The sequence below is a fragment of the Marmota monax genome, unplaced genomic scaffold, assembly GCF_021218885.2.
Source record: "Marmota monax isolate L192 unplaced genomic scaffold, Marmota_monax_Labrador192_F-V1.1 WCK01_AAM20220418_F8-fsc00004, whole genome shotgun sequence".
In the NCBI taxonomy this organism is placed as follows: domain Eukaryota; kingdom Metazoa; phylum Chordata; class Mammalia; order Rodentia; family Sciuridae; genus Marmota; species Marmota monax.
This window is the reverse complement of record NW_026692881.1, coordinates 3,775,231-3,789,346: the sequence shown is the minus strand read 5'-3', so window position 1 is coordinate 3,789,346 and position 14,116 is coordinate 3,775,231. Positions and strand designations below refer to the sequence as shown.

General features: G+C 31.7%; 1 protein-coding gene across 10 annotated transcripts in view; it reads right to left on the bottom strand.

Moving 5' to 3' along the window:
- Ccser2 (coiled-coil serine rich protein 2) overlaps nucleotides 1-14,116 on the bottom strand; it is a 153,638-nt gene that overhangs the window by 29,821 nt on the left and 109,701 nt on the right. For all 10 annotated transcript variants that reach the window (XM_058581042.1, XM_046450156.2, XM_046450158.2 and 7 more), the window contains 2 exons: nucleotides 11,252-11,335; nucleotides 2,122-2,208 (listed from right to left, as the gene is read on the bottom strand). In XM_058581042.1, coding sequence (XP_058437025.1) covers nucleotides 2,122-2,208; nucleotides 11,252-11,335 — 171 coding nt within the window. The remainder of the gene's footprint in view (nucleotides 1-2,121; nucleotides 2,209-11,251; nucleotides 11,336-14,116) is intronic.

Genomic DNA, 14,116 nt, shown 5'->3' with positions numbered 1-14,116 from the left:
AAGGAGTGGATAAGAGAATACTTTTAAAAAACTAAACAGCATAAGAAGATTTGTCCTATTATTTATTAATCATAAATCAAGATAAAGTGTTATTTTTCCATTATTAAACTTACTTTTCTAATTTTAATACTGCACTTTTGGGTGAGGATAATTTTATTCTGTCTCCCAACCTTTTATATTCAGCCTTATCAATGTCAAAAATTTACCTAAATTTCCTGTATATAAAGCAAGTTACTACACACTTTGCTTTAAATCCTCAATGTAACTCTTTTCATGAAGTAAAACCATTTGTACTTAAAATCATATTTTTTTGGTCTAATTACTATTGCCTTAGTTTTGCAGATCTGAGATTTTCTTTATATCCCTTTTAATTTCATCATTTTCTGTACACTATTCCAACCTATTAACTGTCTCAAACTATGTCACAAACATTAGAACTGAAGTACAGTAAAATAAAATAAAGAATAACTTGGGCACTCATTTGTAGAAGTACAAAATTCAGTATGTCTGACTTCTTTCCCTATCTCTTTCTAATTTCCTTCCCTTATCTCTTTCCTGAAACTTATTTATCTAAATCTCTTCAAAAATCATTAGTAATTTACAATTTTTAGAATTTAAAATTATTTTAATTTCGCAAAAATCAAAGATTTATAAATTCAAGCAATTTCCAACACTGCAATGACGTACAATATGTAAAATAAAATAATGAGCACTAAGCTTTCTTCAATAAAAGGTTCAGAAGTTTGTAAAACTCAGTTTCTCTAAAGATGATTTCCATTTCCCTATTCATTCATTTTAATCTTTATCTCCTTATTCTTGAGTTATTTTTCAGTTTCTCGCTCAAGTATTTGGAGTACACTATAAGTAAGCCTATAAAGATGACTTGGTGACTTATTTTTCAAGACATTGAAGTTATGAAAGTTTACCTTTATGTATAAATAAAAACTGTCCAGATATATTTAAAATAGTAGGTACACAACCTGTTCTCTGGAGCGTACTAGACACAACAATTTCTTGTACTCTGTAATAAATTTTTGCAAAAATTGATGTTTAATCTGAGTGCCTTCTTTTTTCTCCTTCCCTGAAAGTTAGCCGATACTTGTCTTTGAAATTTAAATATTAGGTCTTATTGTTCTTTCTACTTTCATATTTGGGAGAACTTAAGTTTGAATTATTAGGTTATTCTTTATTCAGATTCATAAATTTTCTTTGTACGTTTAATCATAGTATTTTATCTGTATATTCTAGTCACTCATAAATTTTTATCTCTGTAACCTGACCTCAGTGGCTCAGAGTTCAGTACATTATATCTTTTATATACTTAGAGATTAATATTTCATATTGCTCAAATGCTTTGCTATACCCAAAATACATATTTTTTTCCTTCCAATTAATATTTCCATTTTGTTTTGGCTTTTATGCATTATGTTATTTTTATCCTGGTCTTTTACATTATATAAGTTGCATTATAATTGCATTCAAGGTGCCATAAATATTGTTTAAAAAAGTTTTTTTTTTAGTTGTAGTTGGAAGTTTATTTTTATTTTTATGTGGTGCTGAGGATTGAACCCAGTGCCTCGCACATGCCAGAAAAGCACTCTACCGCTGAGCCACAACCCCAGCTCCTAAATACTGTTTTTATATGGGATTAACATTTGAAATTATTAACAATTATATAAGTATACAGAAAGTATAAACATGACTCTGAGGGATCACTCATCATCCATAGAGAAGAAACACTGTCTTGAAATCTCCTTCACTCTAATACTTAAGCTTAAATAACCAGTGTCATTCCGCTCAGAGAGAAAGTTCTTATCCTCAACTTCAAGTACTTACTTCTTGAAATGAATCAATAAATGAATATAAACTGGTGCATCTTAAATCCCAGAAACAGAGGCCACCAAAAATGGATCAAGGAAGAATTTTTCAGATAGCATACTTCATATTTAGAGAAAATTTAACATTATATTTTCATTAAAGCATATATAATCTAAACATAATGCAATTATATAAGTTTGAAAGCCCAAAATAAAGTGAAACTCTAATTCTGGCTGTCTTATAAAAGACACATATTGTCCAATTTGGAAGTCTCCATTTTAAATTCTATACTATAATACTTACAAGTTGATGTTCTAATAGTTGTATTTTTTCATCTTTTTTCCTTATTTCTTCTTTAAGTTGTTTCATTTCATTTAATAAATCTTCATTCTGCAATGTTAAAAGAATTAAATGAGTCATTTAAAATACCCCTAATGAGAAGCACTAAATCAATGATGAAGACCCAGTAGTGAATGAACTATTTCTTCATTTAAAGAAACACTTTTGTATTAAAAATCAAAAACTTCTAAGATTTCACAATGGATTCTGACATGTAAACAATGAACAATAACAGAAGCAACAGTTAACATTTATTAAGCACATTTATTAGGTGTTAGAAACTAAACACTTTCAGGTATTTCAGCTTTTGATCCTGACCACTCTGAGGAACATACCATTATTCCCTTTAAGCCAGCAGTAAAGTAAATCACACATAAAACAGAAACTTACATTAGATTTCAAGGGATGCAAATGAGTTTCCTGCCAAAGAAAAGAGGGGTGTGTGACAAGCAGAGGAACTAGTATAATTAAAGCTGCAAAAGGAATTTAACGGCTGGTTCAAAAATCGGCAAGAAGATAAATGTGTCTGAAGAAGCCCAACAAGGAAGATTCTTTATCAAGGAACCACTTTATTGAGCAGCACTGCTTGAATCAAAGAGAAAACAACCAACCAATTTCATTGATAAGGACTACTTAATGCTATTAAATGGAACATACCATCAAGTCAAGCAGCAATCTGGTTATATTTCCAAAATATCAAATATCATTAACCTAGTGTTAGCCCATTTTATGTAAATCCATTCAATCACACAGAAATACAGCTAAAAGATAATATAAGCAAAGAACTTAGAATATACACATGGATGATGTATCTTTCCAAAAAGATAATATGTAAGCAAATTTTAATAATACAGCGGTATCTTAAACAATGGAGAATACAAGACAATGGGAAAAATGGGAAAAGTTATTACACACAATGAATGATCTTTATTTAAACATAAAAAGAGAATAGGAATTTTTAAAATTCATAAATTAACCAGAAAAAGATGGATTATAGAATATCAAGGATACATTTCTATGGATAAATTTTGACACATTGCTAGGCTCTGTAGCAAATAAAATCATTGAGAGTTGATAAATACACAATGGAGTTCTACTTAGTCAAAAAGAAGAATGAAATTATGTCATTTGCTAGTAAATGGATGGAACTGGAGAACATTATTCTAAATGAAATAAGCCAGACTCAGAAAACCAAAAGTGTGGAATGTTTTCTCTCATATGTGGAAGCTAGGGAGAAAAAAATTAATCAAAAATAGGGATCTGGAGAAAACAGAAGGGAGATCAGTAGAGTAGAAACTAGGGACCAAGGAGGAAGCAAGAAGGGAAGGAAGACGACAGGAAAAGGGAAAGAATTGGGGAATGAAGTTGACAAAAATCATACTAGGCTCATGTATGACTATACCACAATACATTCTAATTTTATATAAGACTATAATGCATCAATTAAATTAATTAAATATCTAGAAGGACCCAATGCAGTAAAGGAAGAGGGAGGAGGGAAGTGAAGTGGGTAGTACTGAGGATTGCAATGGAGAAAACTATGTTATATGCATTTATAATTAAGTCAAAATGAACCCTACTATTATGTATAATTATAATGCACTAAAAATGTTTCCAAAGGAGTTTTAAATGAATTTTCATCAAATTATTTTAATATACAGATATAATAAAATACCTTTTTTTTTTAATGGCTGGGGATGTAGCTCAAAAGTCAAGTGCCCCTAGGTTCAATCCCCAGCACTACCAAACAACAACAATAAACACCCCATCAGCTCTACAAAGAGATGGATGTATCTGTAGTTTTAAGTAATGATGATGGGAAAATATTATAAGTGCGAAATAATCCTTTTCATTTTTGAAAGCACCCCTATTTAATTAAAAAATTTTTAATCACCTAGGTTTTCTTAACAGAGCTACCATTTGTTTATTGGATGGGTAGAGAGCTTTATGAATTCATTATCTTTTAGCTCTGAAAAGATGCTTTTAAAATGCTGATGGGTGTTAAACTTTTTATTTCTACTTTAGCTTAAATTAGTTTTCTATATTTTCTATTAAATAAAAGCATGTTTGTGTGTTTTGAAAAGAGATGATAAATATATTTTATTATATAAAATTTTAAGGCATCTATCTATACAATTAACATTAAAGCTTGGTAAGAACCTATGTAAATTTGACAAAGGATTTGTATCTCAAGGACATATGAGTCTATTCAAGTATATTAGATCATTTTCAAGTCCCCCAAGACAAATAGCTGGCTCTCATGAACAAATATATAACTGGTAAAATCTTCTATTTGGCTTGTTGAAGAAATGTAAAGTAATGAAGATATTGTTCTAAAGATATCAAATTATGGAGAAAATATTCAATGTGACTAACCAAGATTAGAAAAAAAGCATTTATCAGACTTAGCAAGTAAGGTTTCTGGATGAACATGACTCTGTATAAAAATCATAAAAGTACTTGTATTCTTTGATTCAGTTATATAATTCCTAAAAAAATCATAGCAAAGAAATTATGAGAAAATATACAAGGTAGGATCTGCAAGTTTACAAATTTACAATTGTCTTATAAGGGGACAATGGAAATATTGTGTAGCAACTTGATGGAACATTACATAGCCATCACAAGGGAGCAAAATATGAACATTATGACAATTTACTGCAAGTGAGAAAAGGGCACAGAGGAGTAGTAAAGAGTAACATCACATTTCTAGTTTGAGTGACATGATGAATGATTGTGCCATCAAAAGAGAAGCATGTGTGAGTTTTATATATGTTAGAGGCACCTGTGGATAGTGCAGAAATGTCTAGTAGGCAACTGAACCACCAAATATGAAAAATATTTACTTTATCATTATATACAAAAAATGATAAAATCATGAGAATAAAAAGCTGAAAGAGGACAGAGCTAAATATGTAAATCTAACATTTAAAGAAAAATCCTACAATGGAAGTGGGAAAATGGCAGAGAGGTATGAGAGATTCCAAGGAAATATTATAAAAGCCAAGGGATAAACTTTTCAGAAAAAGGCCGTGTCAAAAATTAATGGGTATTTTTCAAGGTTTCCACATTAACTGGAAAGGGGTTTAAGTAAGGTTGGAAAAGCTATTTCCTGAATTTAAGATAGTAAAATATACAAATTTATAAGCTGACAATGAATAAGAGAAAGTACACTGAAGACATAGGAGGAGCAAGGAGAAGAAGAATCTTATTAGATAATTAAGCAGCACTGGGACATAGAGTTAAGAACACAGAAAAGGTAGTTTCTAAAAGTATAGTTACCACTTTTCTCCTATATCTGGAACAAAGTAAGTGAAAATAAGAGAGTTTAGCAAGTTAGAAGGCAGGAAGGAGGGAAGCAGAACATCTGTATTTGATTAGCACAAAACTACCTGAAGAGGTTGAAAGCATGGCTGAGCATCATGCTTGAGCATGATTAATGTCTGGAACAGTTCACCAGAAGAATGGGAAGGAGCTATCCTATCATAAATATAAGAACAGATTGGAAGCACTGCAGGTCTAGTGAAAAACTTAGACCCTGAATTTGTAATAGCATAAATCACCATATTTGTGCATTTGAAGTTGTGCTGCTAAAAGCATCTTTGATGAGACAATAACACAGTTAGGGATTTGCTGTTCAAAGTTCAAGAGAGACTACAGATATGGAGAGAAGAGAGTGAGCTATTGCATGTCAGCTTGGATAAGAGGGAAGAAAAGACCAAGAATTATCTGCCGGGAAGAAAAGGTAATAGGGACAAGAAATAAGCACCATGTAACAATATGTCTTCCATGTAGTATCAAATATATAGACATACCAGAAAGAAATACAGAAAACAATGATGAAATTAGCTAAGTAAAACGAGTTAGAATTAAATTTTCTCCAAAAAAAATTTCTTTACATGTAAAAAATGCATTCACAAGAAGAAACTTAGAGAAAAAAAGAATAACTTAAAAAAAAAAATAAAACCAGTCACAAAACTTAAAAGTATTTGAAAAATTCTAAGGGACTGAGTTACTGGTTCTCACCTGTGTGTTTATGTGAAACTGTTTTAAAAAGAGATGGTCTGTGGCAGACCTGCTAGATGTAGATTATTATTTACAACAATTGGGTGGAAGCCTAAAGATGGTAGGCAAGTGAAAAAGCCAAGTTTAGATAAAAAGATGTGACTCCTATGCTACATTCTTGATTTTGGTTGTTTTATATAGAATCTTGTTCCCAATAAATCACTCAGCATTCTGAGAAAATTAAGGTCTTCTGTCCAATTAATGTCAGGTTGAAACACTGGAATTGTTTTGGAAGTGACATATACTCCATCAAAGTAGAATTCTTATGTGGTTTGACAAAGCTCTTTTCCCTCTGCACAGAGACATGTTCTACCCCAGAGGCCGATCCCTCAGTTAGGTTCTCAAATGTAAGAGATACATGAAGCAGAATCCCAGCTGATCTATAGTCAACAGATCAGTATAGTGTAATATAAGTGAAATATCAACTTTTGTTGTATTAAGCTACTGGTGTTATTGTGGATGATTATCAAACAATAGCTACTACATCCTGAAAACATGATGTAAAAGTAATCAATAATTTTACATATAAATATTATATTAATCACTGATATCTGTGTGTACTTAAGAAATATAGACTTGAGAAACAGATGAAAAATAAAGAGCTTTCAACTAAATATAGATCAAAAGACAATGAGAATTTTAAAAACTACTTTCAATCACTCGCTAAAATACATCAGCATTCCATAATTATGTTTTTTTAAAAATACTTACTTTTTCATTATAGGTGGACACACAATGTCTTTATTTTATATTTATGTGGTGCTGAGGATCCAACCCAGTGCCTCACACATGCTAGGCGAGTGCTGTACCACTGAGCCACAATCCCAGTCCCCATAATTATGTTTTTATACATGAAAAAATAAAAGTTAACCTCATCACCAGTATATTTCTTCAGTGCTGCGATTAGATATAACAAGTACCCATTAACATTTTAACCTCACTGGTAAATATTTTAAAAATTACTATTCATAATTAAAACCAATGCAAGTGTCTTTTTATTTTTTTAAATGTAGTTGAGTTGTATACAACACCAGGACAAACCTTGACATAATCACAGAAGCATGGAACACAACTCCCTCCAATTCAATCCCTAGCACTTCCTCCCTTCCACCCCACTCCACAGATCCCTCTTCAATCCATCTACAGTTTACTTTTTTGATTGTTTGTTTGTTTAATTCTTGACCTACTGATACACCTGATGCCAGAACCCACCGGGCCGCATCCATGCATGCACATATGAAAGTTGGGCATGTTCATTCAACTGTTTTTCCCTACCCCATCTTTCTTCCTTCCCTTATTCCCCTTAGTCTACTACACACATCTATTATTTTCTATCCCCTACCCTTTATTTTGGATTACCTTCTGCATTTTCAGAGAAAACATTTGATCTTTGACTTTTGAGGACTGGCTTACTTCAGTTAGCTTGATAGTCTGCAGTTTCATCCATTTACTGGCAAATGCCATAAAGTCATTCTTCTTTATGGCTGAGTAATAGTCCATCCTGTGTGTGTGTGTGTGTGTGTGTGTGTGTGTGTGTATATATATATATATATATGTATATATATATATATATAGATATATATATGTATGTGTGTGTATATATATATATATATATATATATATCACATTTTCTTTATCCATTCATCTGTGGAAGGGAACCTAAGTTGGCTCCATAGCTTATTGTGAATTATGCTGCTATAAACACTGATGGGCTGTATCACTGTAGTATGTAATATTTTAAGTCTTTTGGATATACATGGAGGAGTGGAATAGCTAGTCATATGGTAGTTCTATTCCTAGTTTTTTGATGAATTTCCATACCAATTTCCAGAGTGGCTGCACTAATTTACAGTCCTACCAACAATGTAAGAGTGTACATTTTCCCCTATATCCTTGTCAACATTTATTGTTGTCTGTATCCTTGCTAATTGCCATTCTGACCAGAATGAGATGAAATCTCAATATAGTTTTAATTTATATTTTCCTAATTGCTAGAGATGTTGAATATTTTTTTCATATACTTCTTGATCATTTGTATTTCTTCTTTAGAGAAATGTCTGTTTAGTTCTTTGGCCCATTTATTGATTGGGTTATTTGTGTTTTTATGATGTTAAGGTTTTAGAGTTCTTTGTATATTCTGGATATTAATTGCCTATGTGAGGAGCAGGTGCAAAGACCTTCTTCCATTCTGTAGGCTCTATATTTATGCTTTCAATTTGTTCTTGCTGTGCAGAAACTTTTTAGTTTGATGCCATTACACTTAATGATTTTTTATCTTATTTCTTGCACTTTAGTAGTCCTATTAAGAAATTCAGTTCCTGTGCTGATAAGCTAGAGTATTGGACCTACAATTTCTTCTAGCAGTGGCAGCGTTTCTGGCCTAAGTCCTAGGTCTTTGATCTACTTTGAGTTCATTTTCTAAAAGGTGAGTTTTAAGAGTTAAATTTCATTTTTCTACAAATAGATTTCCAGTTTGCCCAGCACCATGTTAAAAAGGCTATCTTTAGAGCTGGGGCAGTGACTCAGTGGTAGAGCCCTTGCCTAGCATGTGTGAGGCACTGGGAGCAATTCTCAGCACCACATACAAATAATTAAATAAAGATATATATATTAAAACAGTATTTTATATATAAAAAAGGCCAGTGGCTGGGGATGTGGCTCAAGCGGTAGTGAGCTCGCCTGGCATGCATGCAGCCGGGTTCAATCCTCAGCACCACATACAAACAAAGATGTTGTGTCCGCCAAAAACTAAAAAATAAATATTAAAACATTCTCTCTCTCTCTCTCTCTTTAAAAAAAAAAAAGGCCAATGTGTTTTTGGCACCTTGTCTAGTGTCAGATAACTGTATTTATGTGGATTTGTCTCTGTGTCTTCTATTCTAGTACATTTACCTTCATGACTGTTTTGATGCCAGTACCATGCTGTTTTTGTTACTATAGCTCTGTAGTATAATTTGAGATCTGGTATTAGGATGCTTTCTGTTTCGCTCTTCTCACTATGGATTGCTCTGACTATTCTGGGTCTCTTATTTTCCCAAATTAATTTCAGAAATGCCTTTTCTAGTTCAGTGAAGAATGTCACTAAAATTTTGATGGGGACTACACTGAATCTATATAGTTCTTTTGGTGGTATGGCCATTTTGACATTGTTAATTTTGCCTATCCAAGAACAAGGGAGGTCTTTTCATCTTCTAACGTCTTTAATTTCGTTCTTTTAGTGTTCTATGGTTTTCACTGCAGAGATCTTTCACCTCTTTTTGTTAGACTGATTCCCAAGGTTTTTGCTTTTTTTCTTTCTTTTGAGGCTATTATAAATGGGATACTCCTAATTTGTTTTTTGGCAGACTCATCACTGGAGTATAGGAATGCAATTGATTTATGAGGATTGATCTCGTATCCTGCTACCTTGTTAAAATCATTTATGAGCTCTAGAAGTCTTCTGGTAAGAGTTTTTGGGATCTTCTAAATATGGGGTCATGTCATTAGCAAACAAAGATAATTTGAGTTCTTCTTTTCTTACTTGTTTCCCATTAACTTCCTTCTTTTGCCTGATTTATCTGACTAGAGTTTCAAGGACTATGCTTAATAGGTTTGGTGAAAGTGGGCATCTTTAGCTTCTTCCTATTTTTAGAGATAATGCTTTCAGTTTTTCTCCATTCAGAATGATGTTGGCCTTGGGCGTATCATATATAGTCTTTACAATGCTGAGGTAAGCTCCACTATCCCTAGGTTTTCTAGTGTTTTAAGCATAAATGGGTGCTGCATTTTGACAAATGAATTTTCTATATCTATTGAGATAATAATATGCTTCTTTAACTTAACCCTATTTATGTGGTGAATTGCATTTCTTGATTTCTGTATGTTGAACCAACCTTGCATCCCTAGGATCTTTTTTAATCTGTTTTTGTATGCTGTTTGCCAATATTTCATTAAGATTTTTTTAATCTATGTTAATTAAGGATATTTGGCCTGAAGTTTTCTTGATTTTTGTCTGATTTTGTATTCAGAATGATGATAAAGGCTTCATAGAATGAGATTGGCAGTCTTCCCTCCTTTTCTATTTCATGGAATAATCTGAGGAGAGCAGGTATTAGAGTTCTTCTATCTTTAAAGAGTTTTGGTAGAATTTGGCTGAAAATCCATGCAGTTCGGAGCTTTTCTGTGTTGGAAGGCTTTTGATGGCTGCTTCAATTTTATTACTTGATACTGATCTGTTTAAGTTTTCTATATCCTAATGGTTTAATTCAGGTAGGTCATAGATCTCTAGGAATTTTTCCATATCTTTAAGATTTTCTAGTTTATTGGAAGATAAATTTTCAAAATGGTTTCTGATGATCCTCTGGATTTTAGTAGTATCCTATAGTGATATTTCCTTTTTCATCTTGAATTTTGAATTTGAATGTTTTCTCTCTTTGTTTTGGTTAGTTTGGCTAAGGGTTATCAAACTTGTTTACCCTTACAAAAAAACAACTCTTTGTTTCTCTTTTGTATTTTTTTTTTAATCCACAATTTCATTGATTTCAGCTCTGATTTTAATTATTCCCTGACTTCTTCTGATTTTGGTGTTGGTTTGTTCTTCTTTTCTAGGGCCTTGAGATGTAATGTTAGATTATTTATTTGGTATCTCTATTCTTTTGATGTATGAACTCAATGCTATATACTTTCCTCTTAGAAATGCCTTCATACTTTCCTAGAAATTCTGATAAATTTTTATCAGTATTCTAATTTACTTCCCTGATTTCTTATACTATCCATTCACCATTCAAAGATGTATAATTTAGTCTCCAGATATTTGAGATGTTATTGTTTTTATCTTATTGTTGATTTCTAATTTCGTTCCATTATGATTTGATAAAATGGGATATTATTATTTTAACAAAGCAGCAAAATTTAAGAACAAACAATTATTTCACAAGATAGCAAGTTCTAGGTTTCTAATAATTCTTATTATTCAAAATTTTAATTGGTTCTGCTTTATTATTTTAGTAATAAGAATTCTGAAATCTTCAGCATGACTATCTAGTCATACCTTATATATCTGATCACCTTCTTCTGGTTCTGGACTAGATGGCAATGATAGCTGAATATCATGCAATGACCCACTTCCATCATGCTGTCAGAAAGAACAAAAGAGAAGATTAATACAATAAATGCAGATAATCACTTCAATTTGAATTCACCTAAATCATATCCTAGAAGAAAAATGGGAGATAAGATTTTAGAAATCTCCTTTTTCATTTCTGTACCAACAGAAGGGGAAAAAAAGTGAACCTAGCTAGAGCAAGAATAACCTGTGGAAATAAATAACAGATACAATATAAATGATAAAGCAGAAAACCACTGAATGCTTTAGAGCTACAATTGGAGTATGTAAAATTTCCTAAAGAATTTTGAGATTACCACAGCAAAGAAACAGCATAAAAGTCAATTGATTCTTCCCTCTTTAAATGTGTTTTGGTATAAAGGAGTCAGAAATAATAATATTAAATAACTCAAAAAAGCTTACCTATAAAAATCATTCAATTAAAGAATACTAGATACATGAGAATACCTATTCATGACTCCCATTTATGACAAAACTAAGTAGTCTATGTCTTGCCTCTGTGGTTTTTATATAAACATACATATGAAAAATTCAAGCTGTACAATTAAGGTTGGTACATCTTAAGTACTTTACTTGATTGTATGTTGTACTTCAATTAAAAAAGTGAACAAATTAAACACTTTGACCTTAAACATGATAAAGAAAATGAAATGAAAATATTAATTTCCAATCCTCACTGAACTGGTTTATGAATAAGAAATCAGTTGTTCAATGATTCAAATAGATAAACTCAAAAAAGATTCAGACTATGCTTAGACTGATGGTGAGAGATTATGACCTGATAAAACACAACAGTGACACCCACTCAGCAACTTTCAAGGAGCATTAACATCACAAATTTTTCTCAGACGTATCTGTTCTGATTTCCCAGGGTGTAGATAATGATGACCTGTATTGAAAAGGAGTGTTCTAGTAGGGGAGATGAGTATTTAAGTTATTATCTTCCTTACCTATTATACTACATAACTCTCTGAATCAGAATGTCTAGGGATTAGGCCCAGGAATATGTATGTAGAAAAGTTCAACAGACAATGCTGATCAACAATAAGGACTAAGCATTTGTCAAAATTTCAGCATGAATAAATTATATTTGCATTAGTGATGTCATATGGCTCAACACCCCTAAGAAGCAATAACCTGACAAAATGCACATATGTTGTCAGAACATCACATTTTTAAAAAATGTATAAAAGAGGAAAAGAAGGAAGAAACATTTGACAATAATCATTTCAATAAAATTTCATCTGTTTTTAATGACTTTACATGTAAAAATAGAGTCAGTCCTATACACAAGTTATGTAAGAAAAGACAGACCATAAAAATTTTGACTTTTTTCCAAATATCAAAATATCTTCCTGCCAACTGCAAAGCAGGAACCCCAATGAATGAGAGAATACTCAAGTATACACTACTTTACAATGGATATGGGTGCAGTGGTGGGAAATATGCAGCAGAGCCAAAAAAAAAAAAAAAAAAAAAGAAAGAATGAAAAAAAGAAACAAAAAACATCAGTTTTCAGGGTGGAGAAAAAAAAGGAAATCCTAGCAAAAACAGAAAACACATGGGAGATTGCAAAATATCAAAAACTTAGGAAGTAACTTGATAAAGTTAAATATGAATTACTAACTTCACCCCAGAGAAGCACCTGTTTACAACTGATCCTTAATAGCACATCAAAGGGTGAAAAATAAACCTAGAAATAAACTAAGACCATTATCCAGGTCCCAAACCAGCCTCTGGTATACAGTCAAGAACAGATCTGGAGAGCATGACAAAAGCTTTGAAAATAACTGACTCTGAAACCACACTCCAACTGACACTGAAACATTACAAACCAAAATGCCAAAATAATAACTCCAAGGTTTACTAGTTAGAATCTGTAGCCTGAACAAAATTAAATTGTGTACTAATGTTTAAAAAATAAAAACAATATTATTTATAGAATTTAAATAAGATCAAGAATCTCATAACACAATGTTCAAATATTTAAGATAATCCAAAATTATTCAATATAAACAAAGGGGAAAATCTCAACTCACACAGATGAAAATGCCAAAATGACACAGAAGGTAGGAATTGATTGAAAAAGATATTAATAAAGCTGTTATAAAAACTTCCCAAAAGTAAAGGTGAACTGTTGAAGTAAACAGAAGAGAAAGTTTCAGCAAAGAAAAAGAGTTTATAAAGCGGAAACAACTGGAAATGTTAGGCCTGGTACAATTCAAACATTAAAAATTTTAAATGCACTCAAAGGGCTAAATATCAGCATTTGAGATGACAGAGTGACCTGAAGATAGCCCAACAGAAATTATGCACTCTGACCAATGAAGAGAAAAAGGATTGGCAAAGGGGAAAAAAAATAAACAGAGCCTGCGCAAGGAACTAGAGGAACAATTGTAAATGATCTAACATTAATGTCTTTGAAATCACAGAAGGGAGAATGGGAGGCAGAAATAATGGATGAACAGTGAAAGATATGAACTTAAAGAATTGAGAAGCTCAATTTAAAAGAAACCAAATATATACTAAATATGCTTTCAAGAACACAAAGGTAACTAGAAATCAAATCAAAAAATCAAAAAATCCTAACAGAGGATAATCCCCTAGTAATTGAAAGAAAATAACTTAATACAAAAAGTTGTCAAATCAGTCCCTGAAATAAAACAAGCCTAAAACAAATAGAAGAAAACAATAAAATACAGAAATTAATGAAATAAAATTTTTAAAAATCAAGAAAATTAAAAACCAGTTTTGTGGAAGATGCTAAAAAATAAAATCAAACAAAACTGT